Source organism: Lithobates pipiens, unplaced genomic scaffold (assembly GCF_037356315.1).
Source record: "Lithobates pipiens isolate NorthernLeopardFrog02 unplaced genomic scaffold, aLitPip1_a1.2 Scaffold_10, whole genome shotgun sequence".
NCBI classification, from domain to species: Eukaryota; Metazoa; Chordata; class Amphibia; order Anura; family Ranidae; genus Lithobates; species Lithobates pipiens.
In genome coordinates, this window is record NW_027507686.1 from 20,216,012 (window position 1) to 20,243,817 (window position 27,806).

The 27,806-nt window shown below is 47.4% G+C and overlaps 1 protein-coding gene across 1 annotated transcript in view; it reads left to right on the plus strand.

Moving 5' to 3' along the window:
* Window positions 1-27,806, plus strand: part of PHLPP2 (PH domain and leucine rich repeat protein phosphatase 2) — a 65,169-nt gene continuing 37,363 nt past the window's right edge. The window contains exons 1-2 of the mRNA XM_077452258.1: window positions 1-166; window positions 27,453-27,697. Coding sequence (XP_077308384.1) covers window positions 68-166; window positions 27,453-27,697 — 344 coding nt within the window. The 5' untranslated portion in view covers window positions 1-67. The remainder of the gene's footprint in view (window positions 167-27,452; window positions 27,698-27,806) is intronic.

Consider the following 27,806-nt stretch of genomic DNA (forward strand, 5'->3'; position numbering starts at 1 on the left):
CTGCGCTCAGGCTGGGGGGCGGGGACGGCCTCCTGCTGTCATTCGTTCAGCGAGCGGAGCCGTGGAAATGGACGGCCGGAGGTCGGTGCCGGGACCCCCCGGGGAAGGAGGGCCTGAGCCCAACCGGACCAACGGAGCCAGGGGGGCCGCCATCCGAGTGCTGAAGGTGAGGACCGGGCACTGCCAGTCCACGACACCCTCCTGGCCATGTGTGCCAATTATATACTCCATTCTGTATACTCCTGTATACTATATATATATAGTCTATATACTCCTGTATACTATATATATATTCTACATACTCCTGTATACTGTATATATATATATATATATATATATATATTCTGTATATACCTGTATACTCTATATACTCCTGCATACTATATATATAATATATATATATTCTATTCTGCATGCACCTATATACTGAGATCTATTCTATATACACACCTGTATACTGAGATCTATTCCGTATACACCTGTATACTGAGATCTATTCTGTATACACCTGTATACTGAGATCTATTCTGTATACACCTGTATACGGAGATCTATTCTATGTACACCTATATACTGAGATCTATTCTATGTACACCTATATACTGAGATCTATTCTATATACACCTGTATACTGAGATCTATTATATATACACACCTGTATAATGAGATCTATTCCGTATACACCTGTATACTGAAATCTATTCTGTATACGGAGATCTATTCTATATACACACCTGTATACTGAGATCTATTCTATATACACCTGTATACTGAGATCTATTCTATTTACACACCTGTATAATGAGATCTATTCCGTATACACCTGTATACTGAGATCTATTCTGTATACACCTGTATACTGAGATCTATTCTGTATACACCTGTATACTGAGATCTATTCTGTATACACCTGTATACTGAGATCTATTCCGTATACACCTGTATACGGAGATCTATTCTATGTACACCTATATACTGAGATCTATTCTATGTACACCTATATACTGAGATCTATTCTATATACACCTGTATACTGAGATCTATTATATATACACCTGTATACTGAAATCTATTCTGTATACGGAGATCTATTCTATATACACACCTGTATACTGAGATCTATTCTATATACACCTGTATACTGAGATCTATTCCTTATACACCTGTATACTGAGATCTATTCTATTTACACACCTGTATAATGAGATCTATTCCGTATACACCTGTATACTGAGATCTATTCTGTATACACCTGTATACTGAGATCTATTCTGTATACACCTGTATACTGAGATCTATTCCGTATACACCTGTATACTGAGATCTATTCTGTATACACCTGTATACTGAGATCTATTCCATATACACCTGTATACTGAGATCTATTCCGTATACACCTGTATACTGAGATCTATTCTATATACACACCTGTATACTGAGATCTATTCCGTATACACCTGTATACTGAGATCTATTCTGTATACTGAGATCTATTCCATATACACCTGTATACTGAGATCTATTTCATATACACCTGTATACTGAGATCTATTCTTTATACACCTGTATACTGAGATCTATTCTGTATACACCTGTATACGGAGATCTATTCTGTATACACACCTGTATACTGAGATCTATTCTACGTACACCTGTATACTGAGATCTATTCTGTATACACCTGTATACGGAGATCTATTCTGTATACACACCTGTATACTGAGATCTATTCTACGTACACCTGTATACTGAGATCTATTCTATATACACCTGTATACTGAGATCTTTTCTACGTACACCTGTATACTGAGATCTATTCTATATACACCTGTATACTGAGATATATTCTATATACACACCTGTATACTGAGATCTATTCTGTATACACCCGTATACTGAGATCTATTCTATATACACACCTGTATACTGAGATCTATTCTGTATACACCTGTATACGGAGATCTATTCTATATACACCTGTATACTGAGATCTATTCTGTATACACCTGTATACTGAGATCTATTCCATATACACCTGTATACTGAGATCTATTCTGTATACACCTGTATACTGAGATCTATTCTATATACACCTGTATACTGAGATCTATTCTATACACACCTGTATACTGAGATCTATTCTATATATACCTGTATACGTAGATCTATTCTATACACACCTGTATACTGAGATCTAGTCTAAATATACCTGTATACTGAGATCTATTCTATATATACCTGTATACGGAGATCTATTCTATATACACCTGTATACGGAGATCTATTCTATATATACCTGTATACTGAGATCTATTCTGTATATACCTGTATACTGAGATCTATTCTGTATACACCTGTATACTGAGATCTATTCTGTATACACCTGTATACTGAGATCTATTCTATATACACCTGTATACTGAGATCTATTATGTATACACCTGTATACTGAGATCTAGCTGTACACCTGTAATATACCTGTATACAGGTGTTCTCACTTTCAGAGACTTATCTCTATAGAGCAGCCAATCATTACAAAGGCTCATCTCCTCTCCCTGTGTCCAGTGTCTATATACCTGGATTCATTTGGGTGCCTATATTACATTTTTTCTTAAAGGGCCAGGTCACCTTTACCCAAAAATATCAGAACTTTTGGAAAGGGGGGGGGGGGGGTCTTGGAAGGGGTTAAGGACCTCCTTTACACAAACCTCACCCTCTGAAGAATGGATTGATTTTCAGCAGGTATTTGACAGTCCTCCTCACCGCCTATTTTAACCCCTAATATCCTGCACCGCATTGTTGAACGGGTTGCATTCTTGCCGTGGCCGTGTGAAGCACAGCATGCTCATCTTGCAGCTTAAGGGGGAATGGTGGTAATAATGTGGCTCGGCCACATGTCTTCGCCGCCCTTCCCCTGACTGCAATGTGTGCTTTTGTATGTTTTTGAGGTTACATGTATAAGGCAGAGCCCATTCATATCAATGGGCCACCACATGTGCAACAAATGCGCCAAAGTAGCTGATTTACCTTTCCGGGCATTGATCTTCGTTTTTTTATCTGCACATTTTATCTTGTTTGTCCTGCATTGTGGCGCTCGCATAAATGTCTGCCTGACGCATTTTGGGGTGCCGTTAACAATGAATGGCACAGCAAGCGTGATATGTGTTTTACGCACGCGTGCTTTGGTGCTCCTTCGTGAAACCTCCAGGTCTGAATGCAGCCTTAAAGTGCTATCGATTCCAATGATCGATTCCATGCTGTTCATACTCACTCAGTCACTATCTGATTCCATTTCTGTATTATGGAAAAATCCAGGTTGATCCTGCTGCTCTCTATCTCCCCCTCCTGTCCATGTCCCCACTGCAGCTAGGGATTTTGCAGAGCAGTGTTGGCAGCTCTGCACATGCTCAGTTTTCAGTGAGTTTCTATGCTTGGCGTTTCCTCCCTATCGCGTCTGAGCGGCCCATGTGACTATAGAGTCACACATGGGGGCGTATACACTGTGCTAAATGACAGCCTACTCCCTCCCTCCTCTTCCTCGATGCCCACTAACCAGCTTCACCTCCCTCTTATTCTAAGACACAGGCTGGAGAGGCGTGACACACACCCGTGACTGCCCACACCCACAAAATAATAAAGATCTGATTTCAAATATATATTTGACTGAGGATTTAAAACAGTTTATTGATATTACGGTATTTATTTTTACTCTGTATCCCAAAGCCTGTTTTTTTTTTTTTTTTTTAATTTGTAACCAGCAGAAGCTCCTCCTGCCACTGTTTCCCTGCAGACAGGCTGGGAGAGAGCTGGACAGCTGCACATTGATTAGGAAAAAGGTTCTTAGATGTTTTTTTAAGATAATTTCAGAGCCGTCATCCACATACAAACGTAAAAGGAATAATAATAATAATAAATATAAATAAAGTAAAAATAGTAAATTATACAGTGTGTGTGTGTTTAGTATCTGAATTTGCAGGGTGCTTTCAGTGGGTGTTCGCCTCACCGAGCCCTTTGCAATGCACTGCGTGCTGCGCAGTGCATTCCAAGCCCTGATTGGGCAAAGACTTGCCCAATCACGGCGCAGTGAATAGCTGGTTGTTAAAGAGCAGGGGCCGAGAAGCTGGCTGCAGCGTCCTTAACAACCGATGAGTTAACAGCTGTGAATGGTCTTCCCTGCTGACAGCTGAATTTAAAAAAAGACAAAAAAAAAACGGAGTGGGGTTCCCCTTAAAATCCATACCAGACCCGAAGTCTCTCTCCCAGCCTGTCTGCGGGGAAACAGTGGCAGGAGGAGCGTCTAGTCCTCTGCTGCTGGTCACATGTTTAAAATAAAAAAAGTCAACAGCTGTCAATGGGCTTTCCTGCTGACAGCTGAATAAAAAAAACGGTGTGGGGTTCCACTTAATATCCATACAAGACCCGAAGGCTCTCTCTCAGCCGGTCTGCAGGGAAACAGTGGCAGGAGGAGCTTCTAGTTCTTTGCTGCTGGTCACATGTTTAAAAAAAAAAAAAAAAAACAACAGCTGTTAATGGGCTTCCCTGCTGACAGATGAATTAAAAAAAAGACAAAAAAAAAACGATGTGGGGTTCCCCTTAAAATCCATACCGGACCCGAATGCTCTCTCCCAGCCTGTCTGCAGGGAAACAGTGTTAGGAGGAGCTTCCAGTCCTGCTGGTCACATGTTTAAAATAAAAAAAAGTCAACAGCTGTCAGTTAAAAATGCGGTACCCCCCATCCATACTAGGCCCTTCGGGTCTGGTATGGATTTTAAGGGGAAGCCCATGCCAAAATAAAAAAAAATAAAGTTTTGTGGGAACCCTACTTAAAGTGAAACAATAAAAATTAAAAATAAATATAGTGGCTGGGGGGTGCCGTAGTCTGCCTGGCCGTTGGCTTGGTGTCCCCTGAGCCGGCCCGGTTCTGTTATTGCCGTGTTTGTTAATTGTCGGAATATTGAACGTTCCGCCCGGACAGCCCTGTGATTGGTGATGACCTTTGCTCTCTTTGTGCCCGATAAGCTCGGCGTTGTTTCCCGGTCACTTGTATGGTGAGTTCGGTGTGACACTTCCAATGATTGAAGTCTTGTAATTAGCCGGTTCATAGCTCAGATCTGCGGTGACACCCGTGTGTGTGTGTGTGTGCGCCGAGCGCCGTCGGTAGAACCCGGAGTCCATCCAGCCTGCTGAAGGGGAAGGGGCAAACCTAAACCTTTCTCAGAGTCCTAAACTTTAAGAAGTGGTCGTGGCCGGGTTTATTCAGGAATTTAAATATTCAGCTGAAATCATTATAACTGTGCATGCGTGTGGAGGAAAGTGTCATATTTGAAAGTGTCAGGCCCCTCATGTATGGGGCATCTCTGGTGGAGGACCTTCATGTATGGTGTTCCTCTGGTGGGGGACCCCGATGAATAGGGGGGACTCTGGTTGAAACCCCTCATGAAGGGGGGGGGGCCTCGTGTTTGAGGTTCCTCTGGTGGGGAACCCTGATGAATGGGTTGCCTCTGGTCAGGGATCCTGATGAATGGGGTGCCTCTGGTGGGGGATCCTGATGAATGGGGTGCCTCAGGTGGGGGACCCTGATGTATTGGGCGCCTCTGGTGGAGGACCCTGATGAATGGGGTGCCTCAGGTGGGGGACCCTGATGTATTGGGCGCCTCAGGTGGGGGACCCTGATGTATTGGGCGCCTCTGGCGGGGGACCCTGATGAATGGGGTGTCTCAGGTGGGGGACCCTGATGTATTGGGCGCCTGTGGTGGGGCATCCTGATGAATGGGGGGCCTCTGGTGGGGGATGCTGATGAATAGGGTGCCTCTGGTGGGGGATCCTGATGAATGGGGTGCCTCAGGTGGGGGACCCTGATGTATTGGGGGCCTCTGGTGGAGGACCCTGATGAATGGGGTGCCTCAGGTGGGGGACCCCGATGTATTGGGCGCCTCAGGTGGGGGACCCCGATGTATTGGGCGCCTCAGGTGGGGGACCCTGATGTATTGGGCGCCTCTGGCGGGGGACCCTGATGAATGGGGTGTCTCAGGTGGGGGACCCTGATGTATTGGGCGCCTGTGGTGGGGCATCCTGATGAATGGGGTGCCTCTGGTGGGGGATGCTGATGAATAGGGTGCCTCTGGTGGGGGATCCTGATGAATGGGGTGCCTCAGGTGGGGGACCCTGATGTATTGGGGGCCTCTGGTGGAGGACCCTGATGAATGGGGTGCCTCAGATGGGGGACCCCGATGTATTGGGCGCCTCAGGTGGGGGACCCTGATGTATTGGGCGCCTCTGGCGGGGGACCCTGATGAATGGGGTATCTCAGGTGGGGGACCCTGATGTATTGGGCGCCTGTGGTGGGGCATCCTGATGAATGGGGTGCCTCTGGTGGGGGATGCTGATGAATAGGGTGCCTCTGGTGGGGGATCCTGATGAATGGGGTGCCTCTGGTGCGAGACCCTGATGAATGGGGTGCCTCTGGTGGGGGACCCTGATGAATGGGGTGCCTCTGGTGGGGGATCCTGATGAATGGGGTGCCTCTGGTGGGGGATCCTGATGAATGGGGTGCCTCTGGTGGGGGATCCTGATGAATGGGTGGCCTCTGGCGGGGGACCCTGATGAATGGGGTGTCTCAGGTGGGGGACCCTGATGTATTGGGCGCCTGTGGTGGGGCATCCTGATGAATGGGGTGCCTCTGGTGGGGGATGCTGATGAATAGGGTGCCTCTGGTGGGGGATCCTGATGAATGGGGTGCCTCTGGTGGGAGACCCTGATGAATGGGGTGCCTCTGGTGGGGGACCCTGATGAATGGGGTGCCTCTGGTGGGGGATCCTGATGAATGGGGTGCCTCTGGTGGGGGATCCTGATGAATGGGGTGCCTCTGGTGGGGGATCCTGATGAATGGGTGGCCTCTGGTGGGGGATCCTGATGTATGAGGCGCCTCTGGTGGGGGAACCTGAAGTATGGGGAGCCTCTGGTGGGGGTCCTCTAATATAGGGAGCATCTGGTGGGGATCCTCTGGTTGGGATCCTGAAGTATGGGGAGCCTCTGGTGGGGATCCTGAAGTATGGGGAGCCTCTGGTGGGGATAATGCAGTATGGGGAGCTTCTGGTGGGGATAATGAAGTATGGGGAGGCTCTGGTGGGGATAATGCAGGATGGGGAGCCTCTGGTGGGGATAATGCAGTATGGGAAGCTTCTGGTGGGGATAATGAAGTATGGGGAGCCTCTGGTGGGGATAATGCAGTATGGGGAGCTTCTGGTGGGGATAATGAAGTATGGGGAGCCTCTGGTGGGGATAATGAAGTATGGGGAGCCTCTGGTGGAGATCCTCTTGTCAGGGACCCTGATGTATGGGGTGTTGTGGGGATCCTGATGAATGGGTTGCCTCTGGTGGGGGACCCTGATGTATGGGGAGCCTCTGGTGGGGATCCTCTGGTAAGGATTCTGAAGTACGGGGAGCCTCTGGTGGGGATCCTAAAGTACGGGGAGCATCTGGTGGGGATAATGAAGTATGGGGAGCATCTGGTGGGGATAATGAAGTATGGGGAGCTTCTGGTGGGGATAATGAAGTATGGGGAGCCTCTGGTGTGGATAATGAAGTATGGGAGCCTCTGGTGTGGATAATGAAGTATGGGGAGCCTCTGGTGTGGATAATGAAGTATGGGGAGCCTCTGGTGGGGATCCTCTTGTCAGGGACCCTGATGTATGGGGTGTGGTGGGGATCCTGATGAATGGGTTGCCTCTGCTGGGGGACCCTGATGTATGGAGAGCCTCTGGTGGGGATCCTCTGGTAAGGATCCTGAAGTATGGGGAGCCTCTGGTGGGGATCCTGAAGTATGGGGAGCATCTGGTGGGGATCCTGATGAATGGGGCACATCTGGTGGGGATCCTGATGAATGGGTTGCCTCTGCTGGGGGATCCTGATGTATGGGGAGCCTCTGGTGGGGATCCTGAAGTGTGGGGATCCTCTGGTGGAGATCCTGAAGTGTGGGGATCCTCTGGCGGAGATCCTGAAGTGTGGGGATCCGCTGGTGGAGATCCTGAAGTGTGGGGATCCTCTGGTGGAGATCCTGAAGTATGGGGATCCTCTGGTTGGGATCCTGAAGTATGGGGAGCCTCTGGTGGGGATCCTGAAGTATGGGGAGCCTCTGGTGGGGATCCTGAAGTATGGGGAGCCTCTGGTGGGGATAATGAAGTATGGGGAGCTTCTGGTGGGGATAATGAAGTATGGGGAGCCTCTGGTGTGGATAATGAAGTATGGGGAGCCTCTGGTGTGGATAATGAAGTATGGGGAGCCTCTGGTGGAAATAATGAAGTATGGGGAGCCTCTGGTGGAGATCCTCTTGTCAGGGACCCTGATGTATGGGGTGTTGTTGGGATCCTGATGAATTGGTTGCCTCTGGTGGGGGACCCTGATGTATGGGGAGCCTCTGGTGGGGATCCTGAAGTATGGGGAGCATCTGGTGGGGATAATGAAGTATGGGGAGCTTCTGGTGGGGATAATGAAGTATGGGAAGCCTCTGGTGTGGATAATGAAGTATGGAGAGCCTCTGGTTTGGATAATGAAGTATGGGGAGCCTCTGGTGGGGATAATGAAGTATGGGGAGCCTCTGGTGGAGATCCTCTTGTCAGGGACCCTGATGTATGGGGTGTGGTGGGTATCCTGATGAATGGGTTGCCTCTGCTGGGGGACCCTGATGTATGGGGAGCCTCTGGTGGGGATCCTCTGGTAAGGATCCTGAAGTATGGGGAGCCTCTGGTGGGGATCCTGATGAATGGGGCACATCTGGTGGGGATCCTGATGAATGGGTTGCCTCTGCTGGGGGATCCTGATGTATGGGGAGCCTCTGGTGGGGATCCTGAAGTGTGGGGATCCTCTGGTGGAGATCCTGAAGTATGGGGAGCATCTGGTGGGGATCCTCTGGTTGGGATCCTGAAGTATGGGGAGCCTCTGGTGGGGATCCTCTGGTGGGGATAATGAAGTATGGGGAGCCTCTGGTAAGGATCCTGAAGTATGGGGATCCTCTGGTGGGGATCCTGAAGTATGGGGAGCATCTGGTGGGGATCCTGATGAATGGGGCACATCTGGTGGGGATCCTGATGAATGGGTTGCCTCTGCTGGGGGATCCTGATGTATGGGGAGCCTCTGGTGGGGATCCTGAACTGTGGGGATCCTCTGGTGGAGATCCTGAAGTATGGGGAGCATCTGGTGGGATCCTCTGGTTGGGACCCTGATGTATGGGGCGCCTCTGGTGGGGATGCTGATGAATGGGTTTCCTCTGGTGGGGGACCCTGATGTATGGGGAGCCTCTGGGATCCTGATGTCCAGGGAACTCTGATGGGGAACCGTATGGTTAGGTTGACTCTGGTGGGCAGGTGGAGGACCCTGACGTGATGGGGGCTTCTGGTGTGAAGTTATTTCTTGGAGAAAGTCTTTATTCCCAGTTCTATTCATTCATTTATTAAACACATTTTTGTTGGACCCCCAAATATGTACAGAATGTATGATCCGGTCCTCCGACTGCAATGTTTGGAGACCCCCGATGTAGGCGAAGGGTGGAATGGTTGAAGGTAAACTCCAAACTAACAACTTTTACCCGCCAAAGCATTTGTATTTCTGTCCCTCATGTCTGAAGATTATTACAGCCCTGGGAGGGGGATTTGATCTTTTTCTGCTGCTGTTTCACTTTTACTTACAGGTCTCCTCCTTGCCCTGTGACTGGACAGTGAAAAGAGAAGCGGCACGCTTGTGTAATTCAGTGCCGCCTCTCCATTCCTACTGCCATGTTAGGCAGTGTGTGAGGTCAGTTGATAGGGCTTAGGGTGCCCCCCCTCCCCCGATTGCTGACTTGTCCCATGACCGTGGCATTTTGTTGACAAGCTTTATCTCCTTCCCTTTTATTGCTAGTCACTCCGAGCACACCTTATTAAAGCCAAAGGCAAGACGCAGACCTGTAATAAATGCCATACTAGGGACTTGTGATCCCGGGAGAGGTGGGGGCGGTGCCCTGGACCTGAATCTTCAACCAATACCATGAGAAGTCCTGAGGTTTGGCAGCTCTTCCAAAAGTGGGGGCCCCTCCCGAGGGCCAGAGGTCTCCCATACTAAAGAATCCTTGTATAGTTGAACTGGAAGGAGCATCAAACAATCATCAAGTATTTTTTTTTTACTAAAGATCATTGGTGTCAGTGGGAGGAATATTGCCCCATCATTGGTGTCAGTGGGAGAAATAGTGCCCCATCATTGATGTCAGTGGGAGGAATAGTGTCCCATCATTGATGTCAGTGGGAGGAATAGTGCCCCATCATTGGTGTCAGTGGGAGGAATATTGCCCCATCATTGGTGTCAGTGGGAGAAATAGTGCCCCATCATTGATGTCAGTGGGAGGAATAGTGTCCCATCATTGATGTCAGTGGGAGGAATAGTGCCCCATCATTGGTGTCAGTGGGAGGAATAGTGCCCCATCATTGATGTCAGTGGGAGGAATAGTGTCCAATCATTGGTGTCAGTGGGAGGAATAGTGCCCCATCATTGGTGTCAGTGGGAGGAATAGTGTCCAATCATTGGTGTCAGTGGGAGGAATAGTGTCCCACCCATCATTGGAGCACAGGTGTGTCAGGTGGAAGGTGTCTCTGGAGCTCCTCCAGGTGATGGGTGTGAGAGGGGAGTGGTGGTGAAATCTATCCCAGCTCTCCTGGCCCCTTTCTGGGGAAGCCATGGAGGCCAGCAGGGCCTCTCCTGCTGGAAGTTCTCAGCCATATCCTGGGCCTTCGGGTGACATGCCTTCCTGTGGACAAGCCGATCTCTCTGCCCCTGGTGAGGACGAAGGCTCGCAAGCCATTCGGGAGCGAGTGGTGGCCGGGATAAAGATCATGAATAGGGAGAGGGATAAGCTTTACAAATTACGAGCGGAGCTAAAGCATCTGAGAAGGCAGCGTGAGGGCTTACACAGCCAGAATCCAGGATCCATGGATCCAGAGATCCAATTGGCCAAAGTCCGTGTGGACCACCAGGAGACCATTGTGGACATGATGGAAGGCAGAGATGGGCCCTTCAAGGAGAAGTTTGGAAACGACATCAGGTTTGGAAGGATGACAAAGATGGAGGTGGAGGAGACTCCCAATTCTGCCCCCCCAGGGAGAGGTAAGCAGCCCCATGCCTTCTCAGGACTCAGGAGGTATGCTGAGGGCCATCCAGGTCATGGAGTCTCCTATGCGGGGGGATCAGTTAGTATTTAATGAGGAGGACATTACAGATAATGTACCTGATAAGTAAAGCCGGCAAATCCCCATGTTGTGGATAAGACTGTGTTTGTGTCTTTCACTGATACTGACAATGTGCCTGATGACAGGCTGCTAATGCTCTGTGCAGCCATGTTGTGCCTGATGATGTAAAAAGTGTCATTTCTGTGGATGAACTACAGGTGTCAGCAGAGCCTATTAACCCTTCTTTAGCAGAGTCCAAAGCTGTTTGCCCCACTGCTGCTGAGGACTCTACAGCGCAGCATCAGACAGCTGGTACTGCAGCAGTGACTGTGACCATTCCTGATGGGAGAGTGAACGTTTCTGTGACTGATAGCAATCACCCCAGCACCAGTGTGATGGACAGTCATCCTGCTGCGGATTCTGCTAACTCACTTCAAACTGTTGATAATGCTAATAATAATGTACAGACTAACGTGACTTCAGTGTGCGGCCTTGCCCCTGATAAACCTACATTTGCTCAGGTGGTACGCTCTGCTCCTGGTAGCTCAGCCCCCAAGCAGGGTTTTCCCCTACAGCCTACCACTTTGGGCACCCCGGGATCTAGTCTTGGGTCTCTGGCTTCAGCTGGGGGTCCCAGACGTAATGTAGTTATTCTGAAATGGGAAGGTGGTGCAGTCCTTCCAGCGCGGCGTGCGGTGGTGGATCTCATTTTAGAAATGGGTTTTGGGGCAAAAGACCTGTATGCCTTTATACATGTAGCTGGGACAAGGGATTATACGGTTAGCTTCACCAGGCCAGAGGGTCTTGACCTGTTCTGGGAGCGATATGAGGCTCGGTGCAGGTCAAGACCTGAATGGGAAGGTCTGGCCCCAGTTGCGATCTCTCAGAGGTCAACAGTAAAAAAAATCACTATCATTCTGACCAATGAGAGCGTTCCCGCTCGGGATCTAGAGGTTTGGTTACAGAACTATGGGGAGGTTTTGATTAAGCCCAGCAAAATCCTTGATGAGCGTAACATCTGGACTGGGGGTTGGTCAGTAACAGTCAGGTTGGCCAGGGATGGGAATGTTGTCCGTCACCTGCCCTCCTCGGCTTTTATAGGGAGGGATAGGATGACTATTTTCTACCCTGGTTAGCTGAAGCTGTGTCACCGCTGTGGAGAAAAGGGGCATTTGAGCTCCTCCTGTTCAGCCTTGATATGTTGAGTGTGTCCGGGGCCAGGGTCACATGGCCAAGGACTGCACTGATATGATCAGGTGCAATCTGTGCCTGCGCCTTGGCCATCCCTAGAGCAGATGTCCTGAAGCCTGGCACAATATGGAGATAAAGGATGACTTGTCTGGGCTGGACGGGATGGAGGGTGAGACTCCTGGTGTACCATCCTCCTCTGCGGTGACTGACTCCCCTGGTTCTGCTCAGGATCCCTCTCCAGTCCCTATGGCCACCCCTCCTGTGTCTGTAAGTATTCCTACTGTATCTGTCTCTGTGTCCCCCCAGCCTACTGTATCCTCTCCTCTTGTGTCAGAACCTTCCAAGTCTGTGCCCCCCGGGTCAGTTACCCCCCAGGTGTCTACCCCTTCTAAGTCTGTCTCAAAGGGAACACCACCCCCACCAGGAGTGGTAGCAGGTACTAAAAAGGTTGCTTCTTCCTCTGTAAAGGAGTCTTCTGTGAAGACTCCAAAGAAAAAAACAAGAGATTATGGCATCTCTGAAGCTCTGCAGTACCTGGAGGAGAGGAGGAAGGTTGGGAAGCGGAAGCAGGCGGTGAGGACGGAACGGGCTCCAGTGCCTGTCTCCAACCGTCATAGGACCTCTGAATGGTATATTTCTTCATCTGGAGCTTCTTCGGAGCGAAGTTCCGATTCTGAAATGGAGTTTGAGGCTGCCTCAAGAAAGAGAGAGGCTTCTGGTGATGAGCAGCAGAGGGGAGCTAAGAAGCAATCCACCCAATAATCCCAAATGGCGGTTCCCCCTCCGTTTTAAAAGTGGTGACAATAAATGTCGCCAGCATTAAGTCAGTAAGAGCTCGTTCCATGGCCTTCTTTTTGTTCAGCCAATTAGACGCTGAAATTTTATTTTTGCAAGAGACTAGGCTCACCTCCTTGGCAGATATTCATATGGCCAAGAAAGAGTGGAGGTATGGTCCATCTTACTGGTCTCTTGCGGCCGAGCCTTACGGCGGTGTGGCGGTGTTGATTAAAACCGGCTTGGTAAATGTCCGGCGGGTTATTGAGGTGGAGATTGGGAGATGTATGGTCTTAGACGTCCTTGTGGGGGCAGGACCTGCGCCTAATTAATGTTTATGGGCCGCACACAAAGTGGGACAGGAAATGCCTTTTTACAAGGATCAAGCCATTTCTTTTTACATCCTGGCAAGTGGTCTTTGGAGGTGACTTTAATACAGTAACTAGGCCCAAGGACAGGAAGGACTTCAAGGACAGGCTGGGATATGATAGCATTTTTTTAAATAGTATGGTTAGGGATGCTGGTCTTGTGGATGTGCACATTAAGCACCTCCCGGATGACACCAGGTTCACCTTTCATCGAGGTAGTAGTCAGAGTAGGATAGATAGTTTTTTTTTTGAAGGAGACCTCTGCTTTCTCGCCCCCAGGGGTGCAGGCAGTAGAGTTCTCTGATCACTGTATGCTATCTGTGGTCCTGAATGCTTCAGACGCCCCTCAGAGGGGCAGGGGCATCTGGAGATTGAATTTGACGTTACTCAAAGAAGAACATGTTAGACAATCCTTTGAGGAATTCTTTCAGGTTCAGGTAACTATCCTGGACTTTTGTAGCAGCAAGGCTGAGTGGTGGGAGCTGACCAAAAAGAGGATCGCTGGATTCTTCAGGGGCCTAGCCAATAGAAAACAGGAAATACATGACCTACCAACGTTTACGGAGGAAGCTGGATATTCTTGTCTCGAGAGGAGGAGATCCTGGGGCAATCTCCGAAGTGCAACTCCTCCTCGGGAAGTGTCAATATGACCGACACGTCTCTTTGGTTCTGGAGATGGACTAAGGGAAGTACCACTCGCCTGACCCTTACCAGAACTGCAAACAAGGTGTTCTTGGGAGGAAAGAGCTTGACCATGACAAGATGGACAGCTTTTTGGACTCTACTGCAGGTCTAAATGGTGGAGATGTTCCATTGATGAATTTGACAGAGGAGATCACAGTTGATGAGGTGATGAGGGCAATTGAACAGCTTGTCATCAAAAAGTCACCTGGACCGGATGGCTTGACGGCTGAGTTTTACAAAGCCTTTAAGTCTATTCTGGCCCCACATTTGGTAGAGGTTTTTAACAGTTGCCTTGCTGGGGGTGCTTTCCCCTTCCATGAGGCACTCGGCTGTGATTCTTCTTTCAAAGGGTAAAGATCCTTTGATGATTGAGAATTGGCGCCCCATCAGCCTTCTTAATGTTGATAGAAAGATACTGGAAAAGATTATTTTCTGGTGCCTATCATCCGTAGCAGAGTCTTTGCTTTCTCGCCATCAGCTCGGTCCAGGGTAGAAGCACCTTCACAGCGGTTTTAGCTGTCCGGGAGGCCTTGGAGCGGTGCAGGGCTGCAGGCTGGGGAAAGTATTTGCTAACATTGGATCAGGCAAAAGCTTTTGATCGTGTTAACCACGAGTGCCTGTAGTTGCTCCTTAGTAAGTACGGTCTGCCGGGTGGTTTTGTCGATTGGTTAAAAGTCTTGTATAAGGGGGCAGAAAGCTTTCCTCTTGTTAATGGTTGGGTTGGGCAGTCCTTTGAGGTTGGCTCTGGGGTGCGCCAGGGTTGTCCTCTGAGTCCCCTGCTCTATGTGTTTGCAATCGACCCCCTTCATCAGGAGGCTAGAGAGCGGCATGTTGTGTGGGGTGCCAGTGGGGCTCCCGGGTGAGCCACCTTTGAGGGTTGTTGCCTATGCGGACGATGTGTCGGTGATTGTCACTGGGGCAGATGAAGCAGAGGAGGTGGTCTCTCTGACATCACGGTATTCTGAAGCATCAGGCTCCAAGATCAATCGGGAAAAGAGTGAATTTTTTTGGATGGGAAAGGAAGGTGAGGGGTTTGATCTCCCGGACACCTTTGCGGTGCCCCAGGAAAGAATTAAGATTCTAGGCATTGAATTTGGACCCGGCGATTATGGCCTCAAAAACTGGGAAGGCAGACTGGAAATTGCCAATACTAAGGTGGTCATCTGGAAGAGATGGAAGCTATCTCTGAGGGAAAGGATTGATCTGATTAAGACTTACCTGATTCCGATCTTCTTGTATGTCAGCTTTGTCTGCATCTTGCCGGTGTCTCTCTATGCTAGGGTCAGTAGTGTGTTCTTCCAGATGCTGTGGGGAACAGACTGAACCCCATCAAGAGGAATGTCACCTATCTATCCAAGAGGGAGGATGGCTTAGGAATGGTCAACCCAGTTCTTTTCTTTTCACTGCTATTTCTCAAATTCAACATTGGCAATATGCTTGCAGTGGAACCTCCTGGATGGGTAGGCATATTTAGATCTTGTTTTAGGCCTTTTCTACGACTTTGGGAAGAAGGTGGCCAAGTGAAGAATCTCAGGGGTCATCGTGGTCAGCTACCAGCCTATGTTGCTCCGTGCCTGAAGTTACTGCGATAGTGGCGATTGTTGTCTGCAGATCTCAGATCGGTTCAGAGGAAAGTCCTTATGGGTCGAGTCTTGAGCGAAGTCTTCCATGACCCACTGGCCTTAAGGGATTGCCTAGGCCCAGTTTTGAGGGTGGGGTTAAGATTAATTTGGATAGAGTACCCCTTAAATTTAGGGATCTGGCCTGGTTGTGCTTCCATGGGAGGCTCAATGTTCGGGGCAATTTGAAATTTCCGCAGTGGGGTGGATCGTAGCTGTCCTCGGGAGGAGTGTGCAGATGAGGAGGAGACAATGGACCATTTTCTGCTTCATTGCCCCTTTAACATAAAGGTGTACAAACAGGTGGGGCGGGCCACTATTCAGCATTCGGCATAAAATCCTTGCTGTTGAGGTGGTGGTGTATGACATTCTGCATGAGGTGGAGAAGATTCGGGTGCTTGAGAGAGACAAGCGGAGTCGGGGGGCTTGGTTGAAGGCGTGGAGGGGTTTCAGACCCCCTGACTGCCAGGAGTCTCTCTCCCGGGTGTGGCTGTCTGTCTCTTATCACCCTAGATTTTATAACTTATCATTCATTTTTGATAAATGGCTGCGTACATAGGTGATGGGTTGTGCCTCTTAGGCCCTCTCTGCTGCTTTATGTAAATAGTTTTCTAATGTTTTGGTAATGGACTATGTATATATTGTATATATTCTGAACGTTGATGTGTATTCCTTTGTTTTCTGTTGAAGTTTTATAATATGGTTTTTGTTTTTTACTTTTGTATAAAATTGGTCGCTTGATTCTTAAAAAATAAAAGATCAATAGTGCCCCATTATTGGTGTCAGTGGGAGGAATAGTGCCCCATCATTGGTGTCAGTGGGAGGAATAGTGTCCCATCATTGGTGTCAGTGGGAGGCATAGTGCCCCATCATTGGTGTCAGTGGGAGGAATAGTGCCCCATCATTGGTGTCAGTGGGAGGCATAGTGCCCCATCATTGGTGTCAGTGGGAGGCATAGTGCCCCATCATTGGTGTCAGTGGGAGGAATAGTGCCCCATCATTGGTGTCAGTGGGAGGCATAGTGCCCCATCATTGGTGTCAGTGGGAGGCATAGTGCCCCATCATTGGTGTCAGTGGGAGGAATAGTGCCCCATCATTGGTGTCAGTGGGAGGCATAGTGCCCCATCATTGGTGTCAGTGGGAGGCATAGTGCCCCATCATTGGTGTCAGTGGGAGGCATAGTGCCCCATCATTGGTGTCAGTGGGAGGAATAGTGCCCCATCATTGGTGTCAGTGGGAGGAATAGTGCCCCATCATTGGTGTCAGTGGGAGGCATAGTGCCCCATCATTGGTGTCAGTGGGAGGCATAGTGCCCCATCATTGGTGTCAGTGGGAGGCATAGTGCCCCATCATTGGTGTCAGTGGGAGAAATAGTGCCCCATCATTGGTATCAGTGGGGGGAATAGTGCCCCATCATTGGTATCAGTGGAAGGAATAATGCCCCATCATTGGTGTCCAGTGGGAGGAATAGCGTCCCATCATTGGTATCAGTGGGAGAAATAGCGCCCCATCATTGGTATCAGTGGGAGGAATAGCGCCCCATCATTGGTGTCAGTGGGAGGAATAGTGCCCCATCATTGGTGTCCAGTGGGAGGAATAGTGCCCCATCATTGGTGTCCAGTGGGAGGAATAGTGCCCCATCATTGGTGTCAGTGGGAGGAATAGTGCCCCATCATTGGTGTCAGTGGGAGGAATAGTGCCCCATCATTTGTGTCAGTGGGAGGAATAGTGCCCCATCAGTGGGAGGGATAGTGCCCCATCATTGGTGTCAGTGGGGGGAATAGTGCCCCATCATTGGTGTCAGTGGGAGGAATAGTGCCCCATCAGTGGGAGGGATAGTGCCCCATCATTGGTGTCAGTGGGGGGAATAGTGCCCCATCATTGGTGTCAGTGGGGGGAATAGTGCCCCATCATTGGTGTCAGTGGGGGGGAATAGTGTCATAAAAGGGGAGGCGGAGCCACATTTTTACCCCCCTTAAAGCGGGAGTCCGCCGGGAGTCCGCGTTTTTTTTTTTTTTTTTTTAAAGCCAGCAGCTACAAATACTGCAGCTGCTGACTTTTAAAATGGTGACACTTACCCGCCCAGCGCGCCCGCGATGTCGGCACCCGAAGCCGATCTCTCGATCGTCTCTCGGGTGCCGCCGCCGCCATCTTGGGTATGGGAATCAGGAAGTGGAGCCTTTCGGCTTCATTTCCCGGTTCCCTACTGCGCATGTGCGAGTCGCGCTGCGCAATAAGGATGGACCCGCTGCCTCTGGGATCTGTGTGTTTCCCAGCAGGCAGCGGGGGACTTTCGGAAAGGGGCGTAGATCTACGCCTCTTTCCGCAGAGAGCCATCCCGGAAGTGGGTGCAGATACCTGTACTGTACAGGTACCTGCACCCCCCTCCCCCCTGAAAGGTGCCAATTGTGGCGCCGGAGGGGGGGGAGGAATCCAATGAGCGGAAGGTCCACTTTAGGGTGGACCTCCGCTTTAAGCTGTAAATGCAGCTGGCCAGAGTTGTAGAAATGCTGCAGTGACAATGCTTCGTGGCGTGGCAAAAATAAAACCCACTGCTACATTCATTGGGCGGTTCCCACTGCCTGACCCGACTCATTCCCCATTCCACAAGTGAATGGGGCCGCGCCCCAACTGCGTGCCAAACGCTAGGCTTGTGGCTTGGCATTCCCATTGAAAAACCCGGTTCACCTGTCAGAAAGCCCCGCCCATACTGCTCTCTTTTTTTTCTTTATAGAGAGCAGTGCAGGTGTGAAGGAGACCCGATGACATCATCTCTCTGCACTCCCCTTCTGTCAGCAAGCCCCGGAGGTAGCTCAGCGCTGGGCACTAAATGACTTCTATTTCTTACCGGATCTCTCCCAATCTGAGTCCTGAGATATGGAGGAAATGACAGAAAATAAAGGACTTCACATGAGCTGTATTAATCAGACATTTCTAGATATTTAATTAATACATAACCGGATTAAACGCTAATCTTTTATTATCTTCTGGAACTTTCCTCGATTGAAGTCCTTTTATTACCTTCTAATAGATGAAGGGTGTAAAGTCCAGTGCTGAGGGCTGCTTCTCCTTCACTTCTATCCAGTCTTATAAAGGAAAAGAGCAACTTAGAATTGTCTACCAATTTGGAGCCCCTTACACGTGTCGTCTTCAATCCCCCGCTCATGTCGGTGCGACTTGTCATGCGATTTTTCCCTGCTGCACCCTATTCTCCGCAGTGCAACTCTTCAAATCGGTGTGACACCAACCGTGCAGTCCCGCGCCAATCTTAGAAAGTAGTTCCTGCGATACTTTTGGTGACTGCAGCAGCGACTTGCATAGACCTCCGCACATGAAATCGCACCAAGTCACACCTAAAGTCTCAATGACGTGGCTTTAAAAACGTTTAATTTCTAGTGAACTCACATGATTTCAAAGCCGTATTCAGACCCCTTTCACACTGGGGCGTTTTTCAGGCGTTTTTCATGCGCTTTAGCGTTAAAAAATACGCCTGAAAGAAGCCGCAACTGCAATCCCAATGTAAAAGCCCGAGTGCTTTCACACCAAGGCGCTGCGCTGGCAGGGCGTCAAAAAAAGTCCTGCAAGCAGCTTCTTTGCAGCGCTTTTGGAACGGTGAATACACCACTCCTAAAGCGCACCTTCCCATTGAAATCAATGGGAAGCGCCTGTAAAACGCCAGAAAAACGCCTGAAAAACGCTATTGGCAGCAGCGTTTTGTGGGCGCTTTTAACCCTTTATTTGGCCACTAGCAGGGGTTAAAAGCGCCCCAATAACGCTCGAAAAACGCTGGTAAAGTGCTGCTAGTTTAAGCAGCGCTTTACGAGCGTTTTTCAGGCGCTGACATTGTGAAAGGGCTCTTAAAGCACTTGGGCTTTCACATTGGGACTGCAGATGAGGCTTCTTTCAAGCGCTTTACAGGTGCTTTTTTTAACGCTAAAGCGCCTGAAAAACGCCCCAGTGTGAAAGGGGTCTTAGTGTGAACCAGGGCTGTAACCACCTTGCCTCCAGAAGGTTTTACCCCCCCCCCACCCCCTTCATGACCAGGCCATTTTTTGCTATTCAGCACTGCACTAGTTTAACTGGTAATTGCGCAGTCATGCAACGCTGTGCGCTAATTTAATTTGTATGATTTTTTTTCTCACAAATGCAGCTTTATTTTGGTGCGGTTTGATCACCTCTGCGTTTTTTTAAATTATTATTATATAAATTAAAATAATTCCAAAAAATGTGAAAACATATTTTCTACTTTGTGTTATGAAACAAACCCAATAAAAATATATTCTGCTACGTGTCTTTGGTTAAAAAAAAAAAAAATCCCAATAAGTGTATAATGATTGGTTTGTTTCAAAGTTATACCATCTACAAGCTATGGGATATATACAGTGCCTTGAAAAAGTATTCACACCCCTTGAAATTTGTAAATGTATTTTATTGGGATTTTATGTGATAGACCAACACAAAGCGGCTCATAATTGTGAAGTGGAAGGAAAATGATAAATGATACAAATAAATATGTGAAAAGCGTGTGTGTGTGTGGGGGGGGGGGGCATTTGTATTCAGCCCCCTTTACTCTGATACCCCTAACTAAAATCTAGTGGAACCAATTGCCTTTAGAAATCACCTAATTAGTAAATAGAGTCCACCTGTGTGTAATTTAATCTCAGTATAAATATAGCTGTTCTGTGAAGCCCTCAGAGGTTTGTTATATAAACTTAGTGAATAAACAGCATCATGAAGGCCAAGGAACACACCAGACAGGTCAGGGATAAAGTTGTGGAGAAGTATAAAGCAGGGTTAGGTTATAAAAAAAAAAATCTCCCAAGCTTGGAACATCTCACGGAGCTCTGTTCAATCCATCATCTGAAAATGGAAAGAGTATGGCACAACTGCAAACCTACCAAGACATGGCCGTCCACCTAAACTGACCGGGCCGGGCAAGGAGAGCATTCATCAGAGAAGAGCCAAGAGGCCCATGGTAACTCTGGAGGAGCTGCAGCTCAGGTGGGAGAATCTGTCCACAGGACAACTATTAGTCGTGCTCTCCACAAATCTGCCCTTTATGGAAGAGTGACAAGAAGATAGACATTGGGGAAAGAAAGTCATAAGAAGTCCTGTTTGTGAGAAGCCATGTGGAGCACACAGCAAATGCGTGGAAGAAGGTGCTCTGTTCAGATGAGACCAAAATTTAACTTTTTGACCTAAAAGCAAAACGCTATGTGTGGGGAAAACGAACACTGCACATCACCCTGAATACACCATCCCCACCGTGAAACATGGTGGTGGCAGCATCATGTGGTGGAGATGCTTTTCTTCAGCAGGGACAGGAAAGCTGGTCAGAGTTGATGGGAAGATGGATGGAGCCAAATGCAGGGCAATCTTAGAAGAAAAGCTGTTAAAGTCTGCAAAAGACTTGAGACCGGGGAGGAGGTTCACCTTCCAGCAGGACAACGACCCGAAAACATACAGCCAGAGCTACAATGGAATGGTTTAGATCAAAGCATCTTCATGTGTTAGAATGGCCCTGTCACAGTCCAGACCTAAATCCAATTGAGAATCTGTGGCAAGACTTGGAAATTGCTGTTCACAGACGCTCTCCATCCAATCTGACAGAGCTTGAGATATTTTACAAAGAAGAATGGGCAGAAATGTCCCTCTCTAGATGTGCAAAGCTGGTAGAGACATCCCCAAAAAGACTTGCAGCTGTAATTGCAGAGAAAGGAGGTTCTACAAAGTATTCACTCGGGGGGGGGGGGGGGGGAAGGGCGCCATACAAAGCCCCCCCCCTCCCACACACACTTTTCACATATTTATTTGTAAAAAAAAAATTAAAACTACTTATAATTTTCCTTCCACGTCACAAGTATGTGCCAGTTTGTGTTGGTCTAGCACAAAAATCCCAATAAAATACATTTACATTTTTTGGTTATAACATGACAAGATGTGGAGAATTTCAAGGGGTATGAATACTTTTTCAAGGCTCTGTATGCTTGCATTTACCCAGCTATAGATCATATACTGTAATGCTGGTGATCAAGGACTTATAATGTAACCGTGATAGTGTGGCAGACAATCTGGCGCTAACAGACACTGACTGGGAGGGTCTCTAATGCTGTGTACACACGGCCGGACTTTTCAACGGACTAGGTCAGACGGAATGAATCCGCCGGAAAATTCGATCGTGTGTGGGCTTCATCGGACATTAGATTTAAAACATGTTTCAAATCTTTCTGACGGACTCGAGTTCGCTCGAAAAATCCGTTCCTTTGTGTGCTAGTCCGACGGAGCAAAACCGATGCTAGGGCAGCTATTGGCTACTGGCTATGAACTTCCTTATTCTCGTCCAGTCTTATGTCATCACGTTCGAATTCGTCGGACTTTGGTGTGATTGTGTGTGGCTCGTTCGGAAAGTCCGTGAGGACTCCGCCGAAAGTCCGTCGGGAAGACTGACACTAAGGTTGCTAGTGACACTAATACAGTGATCATTGATAATACTGTACACTGTCACTGTATCAATGATATTAGCTGGGAAGAGGTTAAAGCAGAGCTCTACCCAAAAGGAGAAGCTCTGCTTGTCTGCCTCCTTATATGATAGAGACAGAATATCAACCAAAAATCCAGAAAAAACAAGATACAAAAGTTATAAATTTGAGTTGCAGTTCAGTGAGTAAAATAAGTATTTGATCCCCTCCCAACCAGCAATAAATTTGGCTCCCACAGACTGGCTACAGTAGGTGCTCATGTGGTTCACAGATTAGTCCTGTCAATGGAAGACGGTTCTCCTAACGACAACTCGTTATGTGTATAAAAGACACCTGTCCACAGAATCTCTTCCATTAAATCCTCACCATCATGGGCAAGACCAAAGAGCTGTCAGAGGACGTCAGGGACGAGATTGTAGACCTGCACAAGGCTGGAATGGGCTACAAGACCATCAGCAAGACGCTTGGAGAGAAGAAGACAACTGTTGGAGCGATTATTCGCAAATGGAAGAAATACAAAATAACCATCAGTCGCCCTCGGCCTGGAGCTCCATGTAAGGTTTCTCCTCATGGGGTGAGGATGATGAGAAAAGTGAGGGATCAGCCCAGAGCTACACAGGAGGAGCTTGTGAATGATCTCAAGGCAGTTGGGACCCCAGTCACCAAACCAACCATTGGTAATACAATACGCCCCCATGGACTGGAATCCTGCATCAACCGCAAGGTCCCCCTCCTCAAGAAGACACATGGACAGGACCATCTGAGGTTGGCCAATGAACATCTAAATGATTCAGAGAAGGTTTGGGAGAAAGTGTTGTGGTCAGATGAGATCAGAATTGAGCTCTTTGGCATTACATTTTCTCGCTGTGTTTGGAGGAAGAAAAATGCTGACTATGACCCTAAGAACACCATCCCTACAGTCACACATGGAAGGGGAGACATGATGCTTTGGGGCTGTTTCTCTGCTAAAGGTCCAGGCTGACTTTTCCGCATTGAGGGACCAATGGACGGGACCATGAATGGTAAAATCTTGGATGAGAACCTTCTTCCCTCAGCCAGAACACTGAAGATGGGTCGTTGATGTATCTTTAACCACTTCAATACAGGGCATTTATACACCCTTCTTTCCCAGACCAGTTTTTATCCTCAATAAGCTGGTATTTATTTAATTTAATGTTAAGTATTATACTCGCAAACATAGACTTGGTAAAAGCATATCCATGCAAGTTCTTCCACAACGGTCCATAAAAAACTGTCCACATGACATTGGAACTGCCTCCGTGGCTTGTCCGTTCACATCTCTACGGAGTCAGTCCCATGTCATGTGGACAGCTCTTTTTTTTTTTTTTTTTTTTTTTTCAAATAACGTTTATTGGGTATTATAGAATACAATCATTGTATGTATGCATACCAAAATACAGAAATAGTAATTGAACATCTCAAGAGAAATACATCTCAACTTGTATCAATTAAGCAGAAACGAACTTAGAAAACTGCTATTACTCAATGGAGTAAAGGCCCGTACACACGCTCGGACTTTTTGACAACAAACATGCAAATTAGCTGTTTTGGAGCAACATCCGACTGTGTGTACGCTCCATCGGACAAACTTTTTCTGTTTTCATCGGACTTTTGTTGGCTGTGCGAACGGACAAACTTTCTGGCAACAAAAGTCCGATGGAGCAAAGTCCGACCGTGTGTATGCAAAAGCATCGGACTTTTGTACAAGGTACAAACACGCATGCTCAGAACCAATGCAAAAGATCAGACTACAATACAGAAGTTGACCAAAGGTGGCGCTGGAGTCATTGAACGTCCTCTTTTGAAGTGGCGTCAGTACGTTGTGACGTCACTATGTTCGTGTTTGTTGTCAAAAAGTCCGACCGTGTGTATGCAAGACATACTTGTGGACCACGCCCTTTGTACAAAAGTCCACTGGAAAGTTTGTACAAAGTCCGATCGTGTGTATGAGGCTTAAGACATACAAAGAAAGCAAGTGTGCAAACAAATTCAATCGAGCATGGGTTCTTAAGCAAAAAGCAATTTTAGAAGTTGTACATAGGAAATTCGGAGAAAAAAACGGTATGAGGTTCGGGGGCCTACAAACACGGCACGTTTTCACTTCCCAACACTGTGTCCCAGACCAGTTTTTAGCTTTCAGCGCTCTCACACTTTGAATGCCAATTACTCAGTCCTGCAACACTGTACCCAAACAACATTTTTATCATTTTTTTTCATACAAATAGAGATTTCTTTTGGTGGTATTTAATCACCACTGGGTTTTTTATTTTTTGCGACATAAGTGAAAAAAGTGCGAAAATTTGGGGGGAAAAAAACACTTTTTTTTTAGTTTCTATGATAAAATTAAGCAAATAAGTAATTTTTGTTCATAAATTTGGCCCACAGATTATACTGCTACATCTGTTTGGTAAAAATAACCCAAATTAGTGGATATTATTTAGTCTCTGTGAAAGTTATAGAGTTTACAAGCTATGGTGCAAACCATTGAAAATTGATCACATCTGATCACACCTGATGCACTGACGGCGTATCTCATTTCTTGAGGCTCTGAAATGTCAGAAAAGTACAAATACCCCTCAAATGACCCCTTTTTTTAAAAGTAGACAGTCCAAGGTATTTAGTAAGAGGCATGGTGAGTTTTTTTGAAGTTGTCGTTTTTTTCCCACAATTCTTGGGAAAATTAAGAATTTTTTCACAAAATTGTCATAATAACAAGTTATTTCTCACACACAGCATATGCATACTTCCAATTACACCCCAAAACACATTCTGCTACTCCTCCTGAGTATGGGGATTCCACATGTATGTTACACAGCCTGGCCACATAGAGATCCAACATGCAGGGAGCTAGGAGCATAAATTTCACCTCTAAAATACAGATACTCGGGTACTCAGATGGACTGTGACAGGTACTCAGGTACTCTGATGGGCTGTGACAGGTATTCAGGTACTCAGATGGACTGTGACAGGTACTTGGGTATTCAGATGAACTGTGATAGGTACTCGGGTACTCAAATGGACTGTGACAGGTACTCGGGTGGACTGTTACAGGTACTCTGGTACTCAGATGAACTGTGACAGGTACTCGGGTACTCAGATGGACTGTGACAGGTACTCGGGTACTCAGATGGACTGTGACAGGTACTCGGGTACTCAGATGGACTGTGACAGGTACTCGGGTACTCAGATGGACTGTGACAGGTACTCGGGTACTTTGATGGGTGATGACAGGTACTTTGATGGCTGGTAACAGGTCCTCTTTATTGGGGGGGGGGTAATCAGTGTGGTTGGTGTACACTAAGCAGTAACGAGATGTTACCGCAGTCTCCTTCTCACACACGACCGGTGTGTGAGGAGAAGAACCCGGTAACATCTCGTTACCGCGGTTTGTTGACATTCTGTGACCGACTGTGATTGAAACTTTGAGTCCACCAAGAAACCTTAAGTAATTAGAGAAGATCTGTAAAGAAGAGTGAACCAAAATCCCTCCTGAGATGTGTGCAAATCTGGTCACCAACTACAAGAAATGTCTGACCTCTGTGCTTCCCAACAAGGGTTTCTCCACCAACTACCAAGTCATGTTTTGCTTGGGGATCAAATACTTATTTTACTCACTGAACTACAACCTAATGTATAGCATTTGTTTAGCATTTGTTTTGTGTTTTTTTTTATTTCTGGATTTTTGGTTGACATTCTGTCTCTATCATATAGAATACACCTATGATAAAAATTATAGACCCTTCATTTCTTTGTAAGTGGGCAAACTTACACAATCTGCAGGGTAGCCAATCGTTATTTTTACCTACTGTACCTGTATGTGACCGGCCTTCTTCTGGGTTGGGGGCACGCCTGCATGCGCCCCAATGCCGACCGTAGTTTAAGTGCAACTGAAGGTTAATGTAAACCCTGCAAGTCAATCGATAATGGCACCCAGGTAGGACTCCTGTATAACTGGTAGCAGAGTCTCATCTGATGAAGAAGGCCTCTCTTACACCTCTGACGCGGTGCCCCTGATAGGCTGTACAGAAGGCACAGGAGTGCAGAGTGACACAAGTGTCTGTGAGCCTTGCTAGCAGAGTAGGTGTCCATGCCAGGCAGGGGTAGTCGCCAGAGGTCTTCAATGAAGTCAGCAGGCTTGGGTGGCAGCTGGCGAGAAGGCACATTTGGCACCTTTTGTGGGGGTGCAGTTACCTGGTTTGCCATGGCGAAGTGAACCAGAAGTTCGGCCCCCCCTGCTTCCCCCCCCCGCAGCTGGCCCATTCATAGAGCGCAGCACAATTTGCGCATGCACAGTAGGAAACCAGCTCGGGAAAGGCCACCACCGCTGGATTCCTGGACAGGTAAGTGCCCTAATAGTAAAAGTCAGCCGCTACAGTATTTGTTGGATTTTCAGTTATCACATGTGATGTGATTGTAGCCCTATTAGTGCAATTGTGACAGAGAAAATTGAGTGCTGTCCGTGATGCTTTTTTTATTTGCACTAACGTACAATTTTTCAGGACAAGCTTTCGGGGTATGTCCCCTTCTTGAAGGTCCAAGCAGTACTGATTTACAAATTTTTAAGCAGAATGTTTAAAAAAAAAAAAAACACATCTCTGAGGGAAAGGAGAGAGAAGAGAAAAAAGAAAAAGAGAGAAAGACAAACACATGCAAATCAATGGTAATAAAGATAGCAGCAGAGTTAGTGAGCTCTCCCTCTGTCTCATCTCACCAACTCTGCTGCTATCTTTATTACCATTGATTTGTATGTGTTTGTTTTTCTCTCTTTTTTTTTTCTCTTTTCTCTCCTTTCCCTCAGAGATGTGTGTTTTTTTTTTTTTTTTTTTTTTTTTTTTTACATTCTACTTAAAAATTTGTAAATCAGTACTGCTTGGACCTTGAAGAAGGGGACATACCCCGAAAGCTTGTCCTGAAAAATTGTACGTTAGTGCAAATAATAAAAGTATCACGGACAGTACTCAATTTTCTCAGTTATCAGAGAAAAGATATAATAATATATTTTTACAAAAATGTGAGGGGTGTACTCACTTTTGTGAGATACTGTACTTTATTGTTTTGGGAATGTTTTGAGGTGCCAAAAAACCTGGCCCAGTAATGACTTTTGGCCACTTTGTTCTTCTACAGAGGAATATGAAGCGTAGTACGAGCAAGAACTGCTTGACTCAGAGGTGCTGCCTGGGCTCCCGTGAGCGGGACTGGCTGAGGGAAGACCCAAACCGCGGATGCGTCTTCGTCTATGGATCGGATCACGGCTCCTCCGTTCCTGACCTCCATGTTGTGCTCTGTACTGTGGACACCATGACCGCCGAGATCTGCCTATGTGAAGAAATGGAGAGTCTGTACATACAGCTTCACGGAGACCTGGTCAGGTGAGGCCAACATTTAACAATAGCGCTTCCGTGATGTAGACAAAAGTCATTTCTATTGTCTCCAAATTTCCGACTTCAGCTCCGGAAGTTTTACCCCCCACTTCATGAC